Source organism: Macrotis lagotis, chromosome 1 (genome assembly GCF_037893015.1).
Source record: "Macrotis lagotis isolate mMagLag1 chromosome 1, bilby.v1.9.chrom.fasta, whole genome shotgun sequence".
Taxonomy (NCBI): Eukaryota; Metazoa; Chordata; class Mammalia; order Peramelemorphia; family Peramelidae; genus Macrotis; species Macrotis lagotis.
In genome coordinates this window covers 51739047-51760702 of record NC_133658.1, presented here as the reverse complement: position 1 = coordinate 51760702, position 21656 = coordinate 51739047, and the positions used below count along the sequence as shown (strand labels likewise).

At 39.6% G+C, this 21656-nt stretch overlaps 1 protein-coding gene across 2 annotated transcripts in view; it reads left to right on the top strand.

The window, feature by feature from the left end:
* ACSF3 (acyl-CoA synthetase family member 3) overlaps window positions 1-21656 on the top strand; it is a 233613-nt gene that overhangs the window by 85038 nt on the left and 126919 nt on the right. For both annotated transcript variants that reach the window (XM_074201051.1, XM_074201045.1), the window contains exon 6: window positions 9244-9356. In XM_074201051.1, the coding sequence (XP_074057152.1) occupies window positions 9244-9356 (113 nt within the window). The remainder of the gene's footprint in view (window positions 1-9243; window positions 9357-21656) is intronic.

The following is a 21656-nucleotide window of genomic DNA, read 5'->3' as shown; positions in this document are numbered from 1 at the left end:
GTGATTTTTATGATTTTTTCATATGATTATTAACAGTTTGCAGTTCTTCTTTTGAGAATTACTTGTTCACAACCCTTGATCACTTACCCGCTGGAAATATTTGACTTCATTTGGCCATATAGTATAGAGACCAAACCTTTATACAAGAATTGATATAAAGATTTTTTCTTTTCCTAGTCAACTGCTTTCCAAAAGGTAAAATCTTGCACAGGTAAGTTCTGAAATTTCCTCCACCTGTTTCTTATATTGTCACAAATCTAAGTGTCTGTCGTGGAACCCTGCCCTTATTAGGCCAAACTGAATCGTTCAGATTTCTCTCACTCCCTTCTTGGACAAGTGCCCATTATTTAGTTTGCATGGATTTGCTGAATACGATGTCATGCTTGATGAACTTGGTTAGCTTCGCTGACATGAACTCAAAAGAATTAGGCAAAGGTGAGACCATGTGATATTTTTTTTTTACTGCCTTTCAAAGTCTAATCCATAGATACACAATGTCAGTAGTTAAATGTTGACAGGTTAAAAACTAGAAGTAAAGAAGAGCCAAGTTGTTGCAGTTAACCATTTTGCAACAGGAAATGGTGTGGTAACAGGGTGTTTAAGCCCTGAACTTGTTTCTGCATATAACATCAGTTGAATAGGGAAATATGAGCCTTGGCCATAATTATAGTCAGGTTCACTTAGACTAACCCACCAAAACTAAATCATAGGAAATACTTTGTGTCACTGGTTAAAATTGGATTTTAGTATCATCTTACTTCAGAATACATTTAGCTTTTTACTATTATATGACTGATGATCCAGGTTACCGTTTATTGCAGAGGCCTCTGATTATTTTTTCTCTTGCTTAATCTATTTTACTATACATTATTCTGTTGCTTTCAACAAAGGGGAAGGAACTTTGAGTCAGTTCGTCTCACTATATTACAAACTTTTCAGTAAGTTTTGGCAGGCAAGGAAGTTTTATTTGGGTTATTTGTGAATTTTAGCTCTCCTTGGGTCTAAGCTTGAGTATCGATTCTACTGCCGTGACTCCATGCCTTTGTCTAGTTCACATGTGGCAAGTTACGATTTACAGATCAAAAAAAGAGTGAAAACAGGCCTTAAAGATCATTTAGTGTAGAGGTTCTTAGCCTATTTTGTGTCCTGTCCCTGGGGCCAGCCTGGCAAATATTTTTGACACGTAAAATAAAATACATGGAACTATAAAGGGAACCAATCAACTTAGCAACATATTTAGAAATCAATCTTATAGATTCCAAATTAAGAACCCCTAATTTTTGGTCAGCTTCATTTTTATACGGGCAAGGAAAGGTAGACAAGAAAAGTGAGTTGCCTAACTCAGTTGGTGGGAGAGCTTTCATCTTTGGGCAGAACCTTGGGTCTCTCAGTTCCCAGTCCAGTGCTCTCTGTCCATTTCATTGTATTGTTTCCCTTCTGTGAAAGAATTCAACTCCCAGTGATCAGAATTCTTTAGATAAGCTTGGATGGAGTTTGAAAGAGCAGGACCATCAATGTCTTGTCTCACTTGGCTCAGAGAATCCCCTTAAGTAGCATACGCACTCTTTCCTTTCTCTCTCCATCCTGGGCTTATTGGAGTGAAACTGCTACCCAAATCCATTATATTAGAAGATACTGTTGGAAAGATCACATTGAAGATAGTTTATACAGTCCTCTGCACCTGCAGGATATCCAGAATTTGAAAAAAAGACAAGGAGGGTGGCGATGGGCCTCCTGGGCCATAATTATTAGAAAGGATAAGAGGCTGAGAATCTGAAAGGAGCAGGCTCTGAGGGAGCCAGAGAGAAAGTTCTTTACACAAAGGGTAATTAAAGTAGAGAACAGATTCCCCACGGCAAATGTGGGAGCTGCAACCTCAGGCATATTCAAGTCAGAATTACTCAGACACTTAAAGGAAGAAGCCACCACTGGGGGATGAATGTTAGACAGCTCTGGAGGCTGAGCTCATCGGACCAAGTGATCATCCACTGTCCCCATGATCACCTTTATTGCAAAATGATCGTTGTAACTCTCCACTAATTGAGGCAAGGCAAGTGATTATACACTTCTGGAAATGGAAAGTTTAATCTGGAAAGAAATTATAGTGCAGAAATTCTTGAAATCCTAAATTACTGGCTTTAAGCATTTACTGGAGACACAAAGACAGTGAGTGGAAAATGAGGGGAAGAAATGGCTCCTAGAATTGTGAATTAAATTGTAATTGTTTGTCCTTTTACCTTAAATCACCAAAATGACAAAATTGGCCTTGTGACAAATTTCATTTTTACCTTAGTTCTTTGGTTTAAGGGAAAACATAAGGCCCCATCTAAGATACTATTTTACATTCATTATGAGCATCAACAAAAAGAGGTGATAGTTTTCTGAAGTACCGATCTGAAGAGATCTCTTATCTCATTGTTGTCATTGGCATTGTCCTTGTTGTGGAGGAGGAGAAGGAAGGTATAAATGGGGTTTTCCCAATGGGTTCCCTTGGCTCTTCTCCCTAGCGCTCTCTCCTATCTTTTCTCTATTTACTTTTGATCCCTTACATCATGAGATTCCTTGGAGGCTTGAGGGATTCAGAATCTCACTTAGAGAATTGCTGCATTATCCTGTCACCCCCGTTCTAACAGAATTAGATGTCACCCCGTAAATGACAAACAAATCTCCTTGAACTAGACTCTTCCCTGTCTGCTGGAAAACCACTACCAAAACAAAGGTCCCCTGGTCAGCTTCCTGGGGCTGACTGACTCGCCTCTGGTCAGTCACCCCTGCAGATGTGGGGACCTCCTTCCATACATTCAGAACTGCCAAGGCTCTTAAAGACCCTCTATCCATTTTCATTTAATAGAAAAGCCGAGCCCCACCAAGGGACGGTGACTTGCCTAACATCACCCAGGGGACCACCGTCTCAGCTAGGATTCGAACACGGGGTCTCTGTGTTCCCTCTCTGGGAACGGGGCCTGCAGTGTTCCATCCCAGCAGGGTGCTTTCTAGCCAGGCACCGGGCCTTTTCCAGGATGCGATGATCTGAAATCCTAAAAAAAAAAAAAAATAGAAAATCAAGGGACAAGGGGGTGAGGTTGGAAAAGGGGGAAAAAAAAGATGCGCAAGCCTTGTTTGGCTGTATACGGTTAAAGCCCTGTTTAAAATGCCTCTGTTTGCACCAATTCTCCCTCTAATCCCCCCGGTGCTATTACTGGGAAGGGAGATGAATAATTCATGGTCCGAATGCCTCCCCGGGCCTAATCACCGCTTTAATTGGAGGCTTAGATCAGAGGCGGCTAATAGCTCCTGGGGCGGCCGGCGCGTCCTGTTGACAGGGAGCGCCCGGACCTTGTCGCAGGCCGGCTGCAGCCCTCCCGGGAGCCCGGCGCGGAGAGCCGCGTCCAGGCCCAGCCGCCCGGGGCCGGGACCGCGGGGCCAATTAAATGGAGCCGCGAAGGGCTGACGACTAGTGCGGAGGCGCGATCGGCTCCCGTGTCCTCGACGGGCGCCCGAGCGGCCCAGGGCGCCGAGGGCTCCGGAGCCCTGGGGCCGGAGTGGGCCGGGGTCAAGGTGGCCCGGGGCCGGAGTGGGCCGGGCTCAAGGTGGCCCGGGCCGGGGTGGGCCGGGCTGGGCCGGGCTCAAGGTGGCCCCGGGCGGAGTGGGCCGGGGTCAAGGTGGCCCCGGGGCCGGAGTGGGCCGGGGTCAAGGTGGCCCGGGCCGGAGTGGGCCGGGCTCAAGGTGGCCCGGGCCGGAGTGGGCCGGGCTCAAGGTGGCCCCGGGCCGGAGTGGGCCAGGAACGGCACCGGGCCTCCTCCAGGCTCCCCATCTGCCGCAGGTCTGAGCCGCTAGTTAGCAGTGTGAACTTTATTTTAAAATATCCCAGGGCCCGTGAAACTCGAGTCATTATCCTTGCCTGGAGATTTTAATTATATTGTTGCGTTTGCCATGCTATAATTAAGATTCTGTCAGCACTTCCATTCTAGATCTCGGGCTTTCAGCGGGTTTGTAACTTTGGCTTTTGGAAGGGGGGGGGGGGGGGAGAAACACCCTTTCTGCACAAAGCCAGGGATCAGCATGCTCAGAGGCGAGGCAGGAATTGGATGGGTGGGTCTGCTGGAGGGTGCTGAAGAGTCACAAAAAGAAAGAGAGAAAGAAAAGAAAGTCAGTGAGAGGGGGGAGACGGATGAGGGGCCCTTGGCTTTGGAGGAAGTAGTGGTAAAAGACCAACTGAGTAACGTCAGGAATGGCAGGAGTCTCTTCAACAACAGGAACTGGGAGCACCAGCAATGAATGAGTGTGGGCCATCCGACTGGACCATCCACTGGGGAGAAGGCTTTGCTTTTCTACTCCTTTCCTTTCTCTGTGAAGCCTGGATCAAGGGGAAGGCTGAAACAGGGGAGCCAGACACTAGCAGAGGGCTGGGAACACTTTTTGTCATTTTGATTCCTGATAATGACTGGGTCGGGTCAACCATCAGAGCATTCGAGTGTCTTTTATATATGGCTGGACCCTTTCAGAAAGAGAAGACCACATCTAGAGCAAAGCCGAGGACAAGGGTTAGCTCTTTATCTGCTGTTGTAAAGCCAGGAAAACCTAAAGGATCTTCTTGAAAAAATAGAGAATATTTGTTCCATTTTGTAGGATTGGACCCAATCTGTCACCCTATTAGTCCTAGATGAAGCAGTAACTTAAAGAGGTAGAGGGGGCATAATGGATAGAGCACCGGCCCTGGACTCAGGAGTACCCAGGTTCAAATCCAGTGTCAGACACTTAATAATTACCTAGCTGTGTGGCCTTGGGCAAGCCACTTAACCCCACCACCTTACCAAAAAAAAAAAACATAAAATAAAGAGGTAGAGGCAGAAGGAACTGTGGAGTTTAAATGCAGACCAAAGTTTACTATCTTCAATTTTTTAAAAAAAAAGTTGTCTTATGAATTATGTTTTTTCTCTTTTTTCCTTCCATTTGGATGTGATTCTTTCCCAACATGATTAATATGGATCTGTGTTTAGCATAGTCTATATTACATTGCTTTCTGTGTCAGGGGGAAGGAGAGAAAAATATAAAAAAAATGATTGTTGAAAATTTCCATTACATGTAGCTGGAAAAATAAAGAAATAATAATAAAGATAGAGGCACCCTTAGTAGAAAACCACTTTCACTGCTGACTCATTTTTATTGGGTGCCTGTGGTTGCTTCTGATGACTGCCAAAGTTCCCCTCTGCTCCCTCCCTTGCCCTTCTTTCCATAGTTCCTTGGGCTATCAATACATAAGAGTTAATTCATGCTTGTTAGAAAGATGTCCATTCAATTTACAGATGAGGAGATCAAAGCAACCCATAGCCATATGAAAAATTGCTCTAAATCATTATTAGAGAAATGCAAATTAAAGCTTCTCTGAGGTACTACCCCACACCTCTCAGACTGACCAATATGATCAGAAAGGATAATGATCATTGTTGGAAGGGTTGTGGGACATCTGGGACACTATTACATTGTTGGTGGAGCTGTGAACTCATCCAACTTTGTTGGAAAGCTATTTAGAACTACGCCCAGGGGGCAACAAAAATGTGCATACCCTTTGACCCAGCAATACCACTACTGGGTCTATAACCCTGAAGAGATGATGAAAAGGGGCAAAAACATCACTTGTACAAAAATATTCATAGCAGCCCTATTTGTGGTGACAAAGAATTGGAAATCAAGTAAATATCCTTCAATTGGGAAATGGCTTAGCAAACTGTGGTATATGTATGTCATGGAACACTATTGTTCTATTAGAAACCAGGAAGGATGGGATTTCAGGGAAGCCTGGAGGGATTTGCATGAACTGATGCTGAGTGAGATGAGTAGAACCAGAAAAACACTGTACACCCTAACAGTAACATGGGGGTGATGATCAACCTTGATGGATTCGCTCATTCCATCAGTGCAACAATCGGGAACAATTTTGGGCTGTCTGCAAAGGAGAGCACCATCTTGTATCCAGATAAAGAGCCATGGAGTTCGAACAAAGTTCAAGGACTATTCCCTTTAATTTAGGGGAAAAAAACAGATATCTTATTGTCTGATCTTGTTACCTCTTAGACTTCTTGTCTCTTCCTTAAGGATGTGATTTCTCTCTCATCACACTCAGTTTGGATCAATGTACAACATGGAAACAAAGTGAAGACTGACAGATTGCTTTCAGTGGGGGGAGGGAAGTAAGATTGGGGGGAAAATTGTAAAACTCAAATAATATCTTTAATAAAAATAAATTTAAAAAAATTTAAAAAAAAGAAAGAAAGATGTCCGTTGATCAGTGCTGCTGAATTACCTACTGGAGGAAGTACCTCCATTTTGACATAGGTATTGCCCTTCTTGGCCTTATGCCTACTGAGCAATTTCTCCCATGGCTCAGGAAAAGAGTAGGTGCTACATTGGTGTTGAAGAATATACTCAGAAGAAAGCAGAAAGAGGAATGAATTTTATTTCCCAAGAGGTAGATGGTTAAAGAAATGATAAAATTTTGAATAAACTGATCTGCAGCCCTCCTAGAGGAATAATCATATTTTGTTTGATAACTTGGGTTTCTAGAATTTTTTTTCTTTGACAGGTACTCTTTTTTGGTTTTCATATCAAACCTGTCTCAGAAGATAATAAATCAATTTCTGATGTTTGATGGTTTCTCAATAATCAGACTCGTAAAGCAGCCTCGGTATCCCACCTCTTTCAGACAACAAAGAAAGGGACTTCTGACTACAAAATAAATGAGCAGATACCATCCAGGTAAAACTTGTTAATAGTATCAATGAACATTGGACTTAAAGTCAAGTTAGCTTAGCCTGCTTTTTGCACACAAATTCTGAGATAATAGGTTGTCACAGTTTTCAGAAACCATATCTTAAGGTTTTATTGATCCTGTTCTTGCCCCTTTCTCAAAACATTGTTCCTGTCCTATTCCCATTCAGTGCTATGTCTGTCTGTGGACAGATACACACATTAAAATTAGACAGTAGTCCCCCAGATACTAATGACCAAGGGGAAAAAATGATCAGCTCTGCTAAATTTTTATTGTACTATATATATGGTAGAAAAACATAGGAAAACTATATTATACCTTAAACTGACTATGAGTTAGCATTTAGCACTGTTATTATAAAAGTAAGTATATTTCAAGAATGTTTACTTAGGTACATCATACGTGGCATTCAGAAATCACAAGGATTTTCATGGTCTTCTCCAATTCCCTAGTTGAAAATGACCTTCCCTCTTGTACCTCCAATTCCCTAACATTTTTGTCATTGTTGATGATTAGTCGTTTCAGTCATGTCTGGCCCATTTGGGGTTTTATTGCTAGAGTAGTTTGCCATTTCCTTCTCTAGATCATTTTACAGACAAGGAAATTGAAGCAAACAGGGTGACCCAGCTAGTAAATGTCTGAGACCACATTTGAAATCAGGACAATGAGTCTTCTTGACTTCAGGCCCAGTACACTACCCTCTGTACCAACTAGTCACCCCAATTATAACAAATGTCTACAGCCTATTAAACTGATAAGGACAGAACTCAATTTTTATCCAGATTTTCTATTTCTCCCCAGCAACTCAAACAGTATTCACACATAATGGATATTTAATAAATGATTGTTAATTTTTTTGATCAATCCAAAAATGGAATGGGAAAGAAAAGCTTAGAACAACTGGAATCACTTAGTCAAGAGAAGAAAAAGATAACTTGTGCTTTCTTTTAAACCTGCTGAGATGTTGCTACTGACCAGCATCTTTTCAACCTTCTCAGAGTGTTGATGATGAATTCGTGTTGGTCTTTCTACTTTCCCTTGGAGATAACTGCTGCCAGGTGGGGCCCTGAAGGGGTGTTGATGGGAACAGTTTTTAGTTCTAGAACTGAGTGCAACAAACTAGAGTTTAAAGAAATCACACTCCAAATCTCATTAGCTTTCTCCTCTTTAAGGAACAAACTGGCCACAAAGAGGACAAAACAAAAAAGAAATAGACTCTAATTTTAGCAAGAGGAATTGGCATTCTATATAAAGAACTTAACCGAGAGTGAGTGTTATTAAGCCCTAGAAAAGATTATCTAGGGAGGCTATAGAATTATCTCCTTTTTCCTTGTTTCTCTTCCTTTCTTTTTTCCTTTCCTTCTTTTCTTCCTTCCCCATTAGTTGGAAATTATTTAAATGAAATGCTTAAAATACAGAAGTGAATTTTCATAGACTATGAATTCTTATGTGAGGCAGCATAGCATAACTGATCAAAAATGGTCTCAAAGCCAAAGAAACCTGATTTCAGGTCCTACCTCTAAGACTCTGTGACCCTGGGTAAGTCACTGAACATCTCAATCCTCAAGGCACCTTGCTAACACAGTCATTTGCCAAGAAGGTGGATCAGCATTTGTAGAAGGAGTTTCCTTATCAGAATTCTGTGTACCAGTGAAATCATGGATCTAGTCTGAATGCTTAAAATAAGTTTCCAGATGGCTCTTTCCAGTCTCCAATTTTCTAAATAAAATCAACCTCTGGTCCCTTATTTTCTTCAGGGGTACTCCTTTTTCATGAAGGATGCCTATTAAAGTGGGCCATTAGAGTCTTGGATGTGGCAGACTTGGGGAAATACCAGATCAGTGGACCACCTTGCAGTTTAATAGGCTATTGTTCTTGACACCATGTCAGATTTCTCTTGTTTTGAAAAATGAAACTTATAGATTAATGAGTGTTTTGCACTCTGGTTTGCTCCTATTGTATTTTATACACAATGTATTGATGTAATAGAAAACCAAGGTAATCCTTTGCAGTTCTAACACTGTTCAACCTTGCCTCTCCTGTCAATTCAGGGTGACCCAGAAGTGACAAACTATGTAGCAATCATTTCTCTATTTTCTTGGATGCCTGGAATCAGGACTGTATAATTGTGTTTCTGATATGAGTAGATGGTGAAAAGAAAAAGACTTTCAAACTGGCACACTGTCCAAGAAATATTTTGGATCTTGCTAAAATAGCATGATTTTGCTAATATATGTGGGTAGGATGTTAAAGCCACTTAGAATCCCAGTTATGTAAAGTTCCCCATAGATGGGTAAGTAGATTTCCCCTTACAAGCACAGTGACGAAGGTTTTGGTGACCAAGATTGTCCTCTAGATTGGTTCTTTTATGTAACAGAAATTTCTCTTCCCTTTTTCTTTTCCTCTTTTTTCCCATGTAAAAACTGCATTCTGTTTATTCTGCATACTTCTAATTTCTTTTCCTTTTTTAACAGGTTCTGTGGGTGCTCCATTACCTGGAGTAGAGGTACGCATTGTCTCTGAGAACCCTAGGAACAAGAGTCAACCTTACCACATTCATGCTGAAGGGGATCAGTTTGGAACTAAGGTACTCTAGTGCACATTGGGCAACCTGTTGTTAAAATACTTATCCTAGAATCATTGTTAAACCTAGTTCTTGAGATTAAGGAACTTTCCATCAAATCAGAAGGCTAAGATTACCATTCATGTCAGAATCAGAGAACTATGCAAGAGACAATTGCCTCATTTGGGGATTCCTATATCAGTGAAATCACAGATTCAGGACTCATTCCTCTCTCTCCAACAAATAATCAAATAGAATGGTGGGCAGAGAACTATGCAAATAGAAGTATATATTTATTTCAAGTAAGTGATTGATGCAGTGATAAAGTGCTGGACCCAGAGTCAGTAAGATCTGAATTCAAATTCAGCACAGATTCTTACTAGTTGTGTGACTTGGGACAAGTCACTTAATCTGTGTTTGCCTTAGTTTCCTCAACAGATCATAAGAGTACCTACCTCTCAGGACTACTGTGAGGATTAAATGAGAAAATATTTGTAAAGCTCCTAACTTTTCATAGTACTACATAAAATATGCTAATAATAATAATCATTATTATAATTGTAGTTTAATAATACTGACTTCCTTCAATTTTCCCCCAAATCCCATCTTCTATATCTTCTCCACTCCTCTAATGCTAGTGTCTTCTCTCTTTTAATTATTTCTGATTTATTCTGTTGATGGCTTGCTTTGTAGGCATGTGTTTGCTTGTTGTCTTCCCCAGTAAATTGTGAGCTATTTCAGGGCAGGAACTGTCTTTTTGCCTTGTTTTGCATCCCCCAGAGCTTAGAATTTAGCATAAAGTAGGCACTTAATAAATGTTCTTGGACTGAATGACTATGTTCATCCTTTGTTTTCAAAGAGGACCAATGACATCATGGGGTGAAGTCTTGACTTTTTAAGTAAAGCAGAGTTGTACAAAGTCCTCCCCCTCACTCTCTCTTCCTGAGTCATTGAAGTCCAATGACAGGAAAAAAGTAAGGACAATTGGTGGTGGCCTAGGATGCAATGGATGACCTTGGCATAACTGGCTAACTCTAGGGCTGGCACTTCAGAGGAGAGGAGACTCTTAGAAGAGATGTTTGAAAGGAAGAATCAAGACGATTTGGCAATATATTGGAAATAAGGGATGAGAAAGAATAAGGAGCTGAGGCTGACACTTGGGTTGCAAATTGAGGTGACTGAGAGAATGGTAATGCCTTCACCAAGAATAGCTAAATTAGGAAGAGAGAGGGTTGTGGAGGAGATGGAGGAGAATTAGTTCAGTTTTAAACATATTGACTTTAAAATGTCTACAGGATATACATTCTGAAATGAATGAAACTGGAACAGGCAGTTGGAGATATAAGACTTTAGGTCATAAGAGGGGTACTATAGAGAGAGAGAGAAAGATCTATCAATCTAGCTAGCTAGCTAGCCTTGAATTTCACTAGTATATAAAAGACCCAGCAGTAAAACAGACGACAAGTGTAAAACTCAAAATAAATAAAAGTTTTCTTTAAAAAAAGACAAAAACAGATGACAAGGTCCAGTAGTCCTTAAGGTAAAGCTGCAGAGCAGGTGCTAAGTAAGACCAAGTGGTTGAGAGGGTGCCACAGCACTGGCAATGGCCAGTGGTCCAGATGTTACTTGGGTATGAAGGAAAAAGAAAAGTGATGCATTGACCTATCTTTAGTGTTGCTATCTTGGACTCTTGTTCAGACAAGTATGTAATCTTTTAAAATAAGTCTTTGTGATGAGAAGTAGAGGTTTAATATTGGTATATATAGATTAATTCACTAAATATATACACATAAATTCATACTCATAAACATGCATACATGCATACATATGTATAATATAGACACAAACTCAAAAATTTGAAGGCTACTGGTCTGGAGAACTCAATATTGATGGTCTGGTATTATTTTTATTTTTAAAAGAGTTATTTATCATGAACATAATTTTAAATATCAACAAGCAAAAATGCCATGCATGTTCAGTATTTATACTTTAACAAAAAAGAATTTCTATATAGTGTGACTATAAAGCCTCTGTATCTCCTTCATGTTTCCCTGTTGGTTCATTGAGTATTTGAGTATAAATTTTTATTTTATTATAGTCCTGGTATGTGTACTGTTTTTCTGGTCTGTTACCTCTGCTTCGTTTTATCATTCTTTTTTATCATCCTTCTATTTTTCATTTTAATGGCATTGTAGCATTCCATTACATTAATTTACCATAGTTTATTCAGCCATTTGCCAACTGTTGGACATTTAAGTTGTTACTAATTCTTTGCAACTGCTAATAATGCTGATTGATATGTATATATGTGTACAAGTGTATAGATGCATCCATATATAATAAATATTTTTTTTTCCTTTTGCCAGCACTTAGGGTATCTTTGCATATTTTGAATAACTTGATTATTGGTCAAAAGGTCTGATTTTCATTGTAATTCTTGTGACATACTGCTAGATTGTTCTCCATGAAAGATTCTGCCAATGTGCAATTCCACTAGTAGTCAATCAGCAAGCATTTAAATATATATTATGTACTAAGCCCTGAGTTATGCACTGGGAAAATAAAGACAAAAATGAAATGGTTCTTGCCCTTGAAGAGCTTACATTCTATAATATGAGTATACCTGGTATCCTTTCTCATTGGTGCAGCCCATGATCCACATTTACTCATGGGGTCCCTACCTCTAGATGAGAGAGTATATACCTCTTCCTCACTTAAATCCAATTCACTTGCAAGTCAAACTATCACTCTCCTGATGTCTTTGATCCTCTTTCAGAAGTAGGAACTACAACTACCAGAGTAGGTATTATTATGTTGTTTAGGAGGAAACGATTGTTGCTTAGAACAAAAGGGTCAGTAGTTTTCTTCAATGAGCCATGGGGGCAGTAGGGAATGAAATGTAATTCTGCTTGTACCAGAGCAAGTGATTATTTATTCCAAGCTGGTAATATTGAAGTTATTTTGTTTAAATCTCCTCCTCTTGCACCTTTTAGGAGGTTGAGGGGCTGCTATACACTTCTGAGGACTAGTTAAATTTTGGCATTACTTGCAAGGCTGCTTGAGAACATTATTTACATTTCAATACTTTGGGAAAAGATATTATTTGCAGGAGAAAATATAAAAGCACAAGAAATCTTGCTGTGGTACAGCTTTGTTTTGAAAAACTTTATCAGTTATCATTGTATAAGGGACATCTGCTCCTTGGTGATTAACATATTAGATGAATGTCATTTTTTCCTCTCTGATAAGAATTTTGTGTTTTTCTTATTGCTTCCGCTAATAAGTCCTGATCTTGCAGTTTTTTTTATCTGAGTTTGTGCTCACTATTTTGTCATTGTGAAAATTGTTTGCCCTTATTTCAAACTAACCATTAATTTATTGTAAGCCTGGGTGTAAGCCTGGAACTGGCCTGACTTTGGTTATCTATGAGGATACTTATACATCAGTCTTTTAATAATCTGTGATTTTTTTTGTCATTCTGGACTTTCTCTCCTCTGGTATACCATCTTTTTTCAATGAGACTTTTTAATTATTATAATATATTTACCATGTGCTAGACACTGTCCGAAGTCCTAAAACACAGAGACAAGTGAAAACCCAGTCCTTATCCTCATGGAGCTTACAGTCCAGTGGGAGAGATGAAAAGCAAATAGCCATGTCCATCCAGAATAGATACAGTGTCACTAGAAGGCCCTCACGGTTCTAATGCACCACAGTAGACAATCTTCATGAGCTCATGTGGCAAAAGCTTCACCAGCTCAGTCTCTAAACATAGTTGAGCTACTCCTCAAAGGAGAACCATTCAGTCCTTTGCCAGGCCTTTCCAGTTTGGGAAGCTTTGGCACAGTCTTTGGGAACCCATAGTCACCCCCTTTCGCATAAGGAGGTCTCACAGTAGGACTCCAGTGGAGGAAATAAGCAATAAAACTGATCTAAGTCTTCTTGATATCTACCCATGGTAAAGAGCAAAAAGTCACTTTTGCTAAGAGCTGAACTGTATATAAAAGTCAAAAGACCGCACATGTTTTAGACATGCAGTAGAATTGAACCGTAAATTTAGAACTGGAAGGAGCCTTATAGATTATCTAATCCAACTTCCTTGTGATGATGTTAGCGTGTCTATGAAGGTCCATGTCTGAGAATTATTTAGGACAGATCTGAATTATGTGCTTGGTTCAAGTTTGTAGTCCCTGTGAATGGATGCAGCATTGGAGTTCCCATTGTGATACATCACACCACTGTTCCCAAGGCCACACAGCTAGGTAATTATTAAGTGTCTGAGACCGGATTTGAACCCAGGTACTCCTGACTCCAGGGCCGATGCTTTATCCACTACACCACCTAGCCGCCCCAGCCACACCACTGTTCTTGATCACTGTTGGCCCAGTCCTTGGTTTTCCAAACTGCTGTATCTGAGCTAACCAGCTAATAAAATCGCACACTGGTATTCACTGATCCTTTTACTGCCTGGGTCACCTCACCCCAGGGCCATCGGTCCTGAACATCTCCCAGCTGGTGAAAACTGCATCCACGTCCTTGCTACTGCCTATCTCAGGGTCCAAGAACCTCAGGAACCGATAGAGCACACACTCTTGCCTATAGCCTTTGCCTGATAAATAATCTGATGTGACTGACTAGTAGTGAATATGCCAGAATACTGGCCAAGCTGATGATACATTCATTGAACAAATGAAGGAAATGAGATCCATACACATGAAGTAGTTTGTTATTCAAAGAAGAAGTAGCCAAGCTATGATTCAAACCCCTAAAGGGTGATGTAGTGCAGTGGAAAGGACTTTGTTGTTCAGTCATGTCTGACTCTTGGTGACCCTATTTGGGGGGGTTTTGCAGAGGTACTGGAGCAATTTGCCATTTCCTTCTCCATTTCTTTTTACAGATGAGGAAACTGAGGCCAACAGGGTATAAGTGACTTGACAGGGTCACATAGCTAGGAAGTATCTGAGGCTTCTGGGGTCTGGCCCACCACTCCATTCATTATGGTGTCACCCAGCTGCCAAAGGAAGGAATGCTGGCTCTAAATGCAAGGACCCAAGTCAGACCTTGATGTTTACAGATTATGTGGCCTTGGTCCAGTCTACACTGCCGCTGGCCTCGGTTTCCTTTTCTGTAAGTTGGGGGGGAGGTTGGACTGGAGGATCTCTGGAGGTCCCTTCTGGCTGGGATCCTAGGGATTCCATGTTGTGTGAAGCCCAGCACACTTAGCTTTGGGTCACTTTGCCTTGTACCCTCTGAGCAATAGAGCTTGATTTCCTCAACATGGCCAGAAGGAAGGCTTAGCCAGTAAGGTCCTCTGATCAGATTTGCCTTTGATCCAATCTTAACAAAAGGCAGAGCACTCCCAAAGTTCTGAGTTTTGATGATAGGATTTAGTCAGGAATATCCCTAACAGAGATAGAAATGGTGAGTGATTTATTTAAGTGTCTAGTTCATTAAATAAATAAGATGTTAATAGCACAAACAATATAACTTCATATTCTGTATTTGTCCCGTCCGCCAGGTGCTAGTCACCTGATGAGCTTCGGGGCTCTTATTGTGCACCTGTTCTCCTGGAAATGACTGTAACATTGCCAGAAAGCAGGAGAGGCGGGGTGGTGTTTGAGAGTGGGGGAAGGGAGTATGTTTTCTAGTTTTAAATTAAAAATAAATTTAACTACTTCACACCTGCAGTGGCAAGCTAAAGCCTCCACCTGATTATTTTTCCGTGGTCTTCTTCCTGTTTGCCTATGTTTCTTTAATCATTTATGTCTACAGAGAGTTCTTCCATGAAACATGCTTAAAATAGGAAAAACCTGGCAACCCCAATCCCCTTATCGTCTTCACAATCAAAGGGAAATAAGCCTACACTTATTTCCACATGATGAAATAGCTCAGATGAAAAGAAGAATCCATTTGGCTGGTAAAGATGGTGTTGGGTATATTGATTGGTACTCGTGGGCTCTTCTATCCCTCCTTATTTGTAAAAATAGGAGGAAATAAAGAAATGGAAATTTTTTGTCATGTTCCTGGAAGAGCCACGTGCCTTAAAAACAGAGTTCTTGGGTATTTAAATATTAAAACATTATGGTTATTGAACCAGTGACAGCTGCTTCTAGGAAGCCCACATGATGGGCCAGGAGAGTTATAGGATGGGCCCCAAAGACAACTTTGGTGATAGCCACCCTGGCATCTTAGCCAAAAGCCAAGGATTGCACTTAATTAATATGAAATAAATTAAAGGACGCCTGTTTTTTTTTTTTTCTCCAGGATAGCAGCACAGTTATAGAATACAACTCATAAAATATAGTCTGGCTCCTGAACCAAATGTGTGAGTCACAAGTCCATGGACTTGAAAGAATCAGAAAGCACTCCCTCTTTAATTTGAAGCCTATCTCTGAGTCTTTCTGCCTCAACTTTTATATAAAACCTATATTGGTCAAGGACTTTGTTGCCCCATGATTTAGAATACACAGGTTGTATTTGAAGTCATGGGAGCTAATATGTGTTTTTATCATATTGGTTTCACTTGAAGATCAAAATACCTAACCTGGTGCATTTGATTCTGGGATCAAATGGACCAGGGTGACATTTCCCAAAGTCATTTGGCAACAGAAGACTTAGATCTGAAATGTGTTGACTGAACTATCAGTGCTTTTGCCAAGGGTCAAAGGGATATGGACACCCCTAGTGTTAAAGGAGACATTTTGGATCAAAATAGAAGAAATTAAGTCTATTTTCATGACAAGAAAAAAACCCGTAGCAAAGGTCTTTGGGATACATGAGTCCACATATGATTTTTCAGAAGGTAAAAAAGATATCAGTAGCCTAGAAGTTTTCTAATCCAATCATAAGTAATACCAGGGTTCGATGGAAGACATTTTTGCACAGCTTTGTAGGGAAGAGCACAGGCTGATGGTCATGGTGCATTAGTGTCATCTGGAATTGAGAACACCACCTTCAAAACAAGATTTTTTCATTTTCTTTCTAGTCCATCTCAGAGCTTTGTCCTCTATGAAAAAACAGCAACACTTTGACTGATTAGTATCTGTCAATGTTTGCCAAACCCCTCGCCATACTTGAAGAAAGGAACTGCTAAAATATTTGTGCCAAGATCACCCTGGCCTTTTGAGAAGGGAAAAATAGACCTGATAACAGCAAATAAATTCAATCTCACCATCCATTTGGGCATTTTCACATGCTTCAGAAACGGGTATTATTTTTCAGAGATAAAATAACAGCTTGTGAGTGTGTTATGTATTCATGCTCCAGGCTTTTTCATATTTCCCATGTTCCCCAGAAAGTCTCCTCACTCTCTTGCCATCACCATCATATTATTATTAAGTATACAGTAAAACCTCACAAGACTAGACAAGCTGGGGAAGGAACTAGACCTGAAATGATTTTTAAAAAAAACTGAATTCTAGAATATTTGGGGAGAGTAGAATTAGTTTTATTACTTTTAGAGATGTCTAGTAACTGAGACCAGGCCAACAATGTGTTGTCTAGGGGTGGTTCTAAGGAGACCTCCTTTAACAAATAGATAGATATTATGGGACTTCCTTTAATAAGTAGATTGGTTTTATTTGTAATAGTAATAATGATAGCATGTATATAATGCTTTAAGATTGGCAAAGAGTTTTAAATATATTATTTTATTTTATCCTCATCATAACCCTGGGAGGTAGAGATGAGGAACAGGTGTTATTATTTCCATTTAACAGATGATAATGAAACAATGGCAGACAAAAGTTCAGTGATTTTTTTTTCCAATATCTTACAGAACAGATGTCATTATTATCCCCATTTTACAGATGATGAAACAAAAGCAGACAAAAGTTAAAGATTTTTCCTCGAATCACGCAGATACCGGATGTGAACTTAGATTTTTCTGGACTCCTGTTAATTTTTTAATTAACATAAGGGCAACTGTTAATATATAAACAAGAGATTCTTAAAACATGAAGAATGGCTGAATACTTTAGGATCTGAGATTATTGCAGGGTCTATACTCTCCCAAACTCTGTCCAACTTGTTTTGGATGAAATATGCATTCTCCTGCAGCCAATCATACAATGCACTTCTGAAATTAGTTAGACCAGTCCTTGGATGGCAGGTAAATCAGCTAGCATTCCTTGGGTACCCTATTTGTGTTAGACTCCTGTGCTAAAAGTTAAGATACAAAGAAAGGCAAAAAATAAACCCTGCCCTTGCCCTCCAGGAGCTTACAGTCTAATAAGCAAGAGCACATATACTACAGAAAAATAACATTCAAGCAGGACTCATTGGAGATAATCTCAGAGGGAAGGCTCTATGATTGAGGAAGCAATTAAGGAGAAATGGCTTCTTCAGAAGGTGGAATTTTAGCTGAATCTTGAAAGCTAGGGAAACTAGGAGGTAGAGATGAGAAGGGAGGGCATTCCAGGCAAGTCTGGAGATAAGAGTGTCTTATATAAATAATATTCATGAGGCCCATGTCAGTGAAATCATGGAATATTTTAGAGGTGTAAGGTATAAGATGACTGGAAAGATAAGAATGGATCAGCTTACTCTGGTTTTAAAAAGCCAAATAGAGGCACACCCATCACCAGGTCCATTCTTGATGCCTTTCCACCTTGGTAGAACCTGATGTAGAATCTCTTCTACCATTACAGACCTAACACCCTAGCATGACCTCCGTGTTAAGATGAGCTGTCCAAGTAGGAGTACCAAATGATACTTGAAAATAATTTGTTCTCTTGAATATTTTAAAATACCAAAGAAAGGATTTGATGACCAAAGTTAAACTTCTCTCCTCCTCCTCCTCCTCCCTCCCAGTTCCTCAAGTACTGATAAAGGGAGTTTTATTGTGTTGCCTAGCTAAAGCTTAGAATCACTCTGAACACGTGAGAGGCCTCATCATTATTCTCATCTTGCTGATCAACAACCCCCTGGACTGGAATATGCAGATGCAAAAATGCATTATACAGCAGTAAGCAAATGAACTGCCAAAGACTTTTTTGAGCCAATTGGACAGTAATATGTAAATGAACTGACTAGTGTCTGAAACCTTCACTCTAATTCTGTGCTTGCAACTGAACACTTGTAGCCACCATGAGGAGCTGCCATTTTCAGGACCGGTCCCAACCTACTCCTGAGACCTCTTTATTCAAAATAACTCTGAAAATTAAGGGAAAGAGTACAAGGAATATGGTAGATGTGCAGGCAGAGTCTTGCCTTTAGTGAAAAGACCAGCCCCCACCTATTGCCAAACCATGGGAGCAAAAGGTAGAAGATAACCATGAAGATGGAAAGGGAAGGCTATAGGAAAAACCCCATAAAGAGAGGAAACAGAAAGGTTATGAGATAGTTTTGCAGGATCAAAACACACTGGACATTTTGCTTGCAACCAAACTGGAATCAAGAAAATAGAACTCAATCAGACCTTCCAGAAGAGAACACAGAAAAGAAGGGGGATTCTGGTGGACTTTTAACAGTACCATGACCAGAGATGGCATGGAAGTTAGCCATCTGGGTTGTAACACAATGAGGGTGAAATGAGGGGTATTTTTTGATATTTTTTTATTTTAATGTCACTTTTAAAAATAAAAATTATTCTGTATTTACCCCCTAAATTTAGATTTTGTTAGAGGTTAAATCACTGGTGAACGTTCAAAGTCTCAGGTGGATAATTATGCAAAAGGGACACAATTTCAACCCTAAAGGGTAGGCAATTTTTAGATCTTGCCTAGGATCTCTAGGTTCCTCATTCTGGCTCTTTTGTTGGAGTTCCAGAGCAATTAAAATAATTCTTCTCCAATAACTATAAAGATGGAACGAAAGGGGAAATGGGTCAAAAGAGCAATAGGTTAAAAGATCAGAAGGGAGATGAGATGCTTGTTCTAAGGAAGAATGGTGAGGACATCTATCACGCCCTTTCTTTAAAATCTTGAATGACTCTCTTTTGTCTGTAGAATAAACACCAGACTATTTCAGTGGCTTTCAGACCCTTCATCTGTGGATCCTCTCCTCTATGGCCCCTCTACTCTGATCGTGTCTTATTGGGATAGGATCAGGACTGAAACAGTTGGACGTGTAGGATTTTCCAGTAGATCCAAACCAACAGATGTCTAAGCATAATCTATTAGCCAGGAATTTTAATCTTAAATACTATATAGGTAGATAGTATTCCCCAGTGGCCTAGAAACTAGCACACACCTTAGAAACATCAATTATCCAACTGCTCAATCAAATGTGTTAAGTTTTGGCTTAAGTCAACGGAATCAAGTAACACCTTACAGAAACAAATGAATGATACAATGTGGCACAAGTATGAGGAACATTGACTTTGGAACCAGGGGATCAGGGGCGTCAAATTCCACCTCTGGTACTTCACCAGCCATGTGATCTGTATTCTGTTAGATGACCTCTGACCTTCCAATTCTCAGTCCATCCTCCTAGGTCTTTGGGCACCTCAGTGAAACTGTACTCTAAAGACTTGCCATGCTTCTCTGCCATTACATCCTCTATACCATTGAACCTTGCCATGGATATGACACTGAACTTTCTGGTTGACGTCCCTTCTTCTACTCTGTTCTAATTAGGAATGAGACCTCAGATCATAATAAAATATTCTCAATTTCATTCTCACTATATCTTGTGTATTGAAATCTCCCAATGCTCTCCAGAGCTTTGTTTATAACAGGAAATTTTGATGTGGCAGTGTTTCAAATACCTGGTTTCTCAAGAAAACATGTCAATATTCGCCAAGAGTTAGTACACCATAGTGTTAAAATCTCATTTCCTAAAATGTCTGCTTTTCTTACTCACAGAACAATAATAACATCTTACATTTACATAGGACTTTTAGGTTTACAGGGTGCTTTATATACATGACACTTAAAAATGAAGCAAGATCATTTTTCTAACCTACTTGTGTTTTGCAGCGATTTTAAAATTTATTCCTTACTGTCACATCCTAAAAAATAAGATATCAACATTATCTTAGCAATATATCACCAGACTCATGAACACTTTCCATTTTCTCATTCAATCATAAGGGTTTTTTTTTTCTTTTTTCTCTCTGGTGGAGTCCAAGATACAAGAAGAGCTTAAAATAATTTTTCCATGTAGGTCTATAATACATAATCTGACACAGATGGTGTTTGGGAAAGGATATATGTGTGTTTGAGTAAGGGGTTGAGGCCCATTGCCATGGTGCAGGCTTGTGTACATGGGCCAGAGGTGAGAATGATAGAACAGTCATTTCCAGCTCACTCTTCAGACACACCCAGGAGGTCAAAATTACTCTCTGGAAACAATACATATATAGACATAAGTATTATGATTCCTCCATTAGAGGATCAAAACCCAGAAAAATAATAAAACTCAATGTTAGGATTGTAGAGATGGAGGCAAACTCAGTCATTGCTGACAGAATGCAAATTTGGGAAAGCTTTTTAGAGAACAATCTGACAGAATAAAGTAAAAGTTATTTTTAAAAATAACTATAATCTTTGATCCAGTGATTCCATTGTTGGAAATATGCCCCCAAAGCATTATTATTTTAAAAAGTGTTATTTAAAAACAATTCAAAAAAGAATTCTTTGTACAAAGATGGCAGCATTATATGTAATTGCAAAAAAAAAATTTGAGAAAAACTCAAAACATTCATCAATAAAAGAATGATTAAATAAAACATAGTACTTTAATGTAATGAAATATTATAATATAATTAAGGCCAAAAAGTATAAAGAGGGAAAAGGAAGGCTAGAAAGACATTTATGAAATAATGCAAATCTTAAAAAAAAAGAAGAGAATACACATGAACTTTAACTATACAACAATAAAAATGAATGGGAATGAATTGACAAACAAAGAATCCTAATGAAGACTTAAGAGGGAGTAACTACAAAAGTGTTGCAATACTATATGCATTGGAATTAATTAATTTGAATTTAAATAGCTACTAAGTAAGTTTGGTTGATTATATCCAGTTCAATAATAAGTTTTTAGGAAAAAGCATTAATTTGTTTTTAAAGGATGGGGAAAAAAGGAATGCCAGGCATCTTTGTAAAGAGCCAAGAAGCCCTTGTTCTTAGAGACACTGACAGAACCAATCTCCCGGGCTTTTCTTTGTCTTAATGACTTCCTAGTGAAGATGAACCTGTGTACTTAGCCTACAGAAGCTGAATTGAAGTAGTTGGAAGAGATTCTGAAATCAGAAAGCTTGGTGCTGTTGCAGGAAGAGAGCAGAGAAGGGAATAATCCATTCTCCTCACTTTGGGGCTGGGGCTTTTCAAATTTTTTGTGTCCTGGACCCTGCTGGCAGTCTAGTGAAGCCTCTGGACC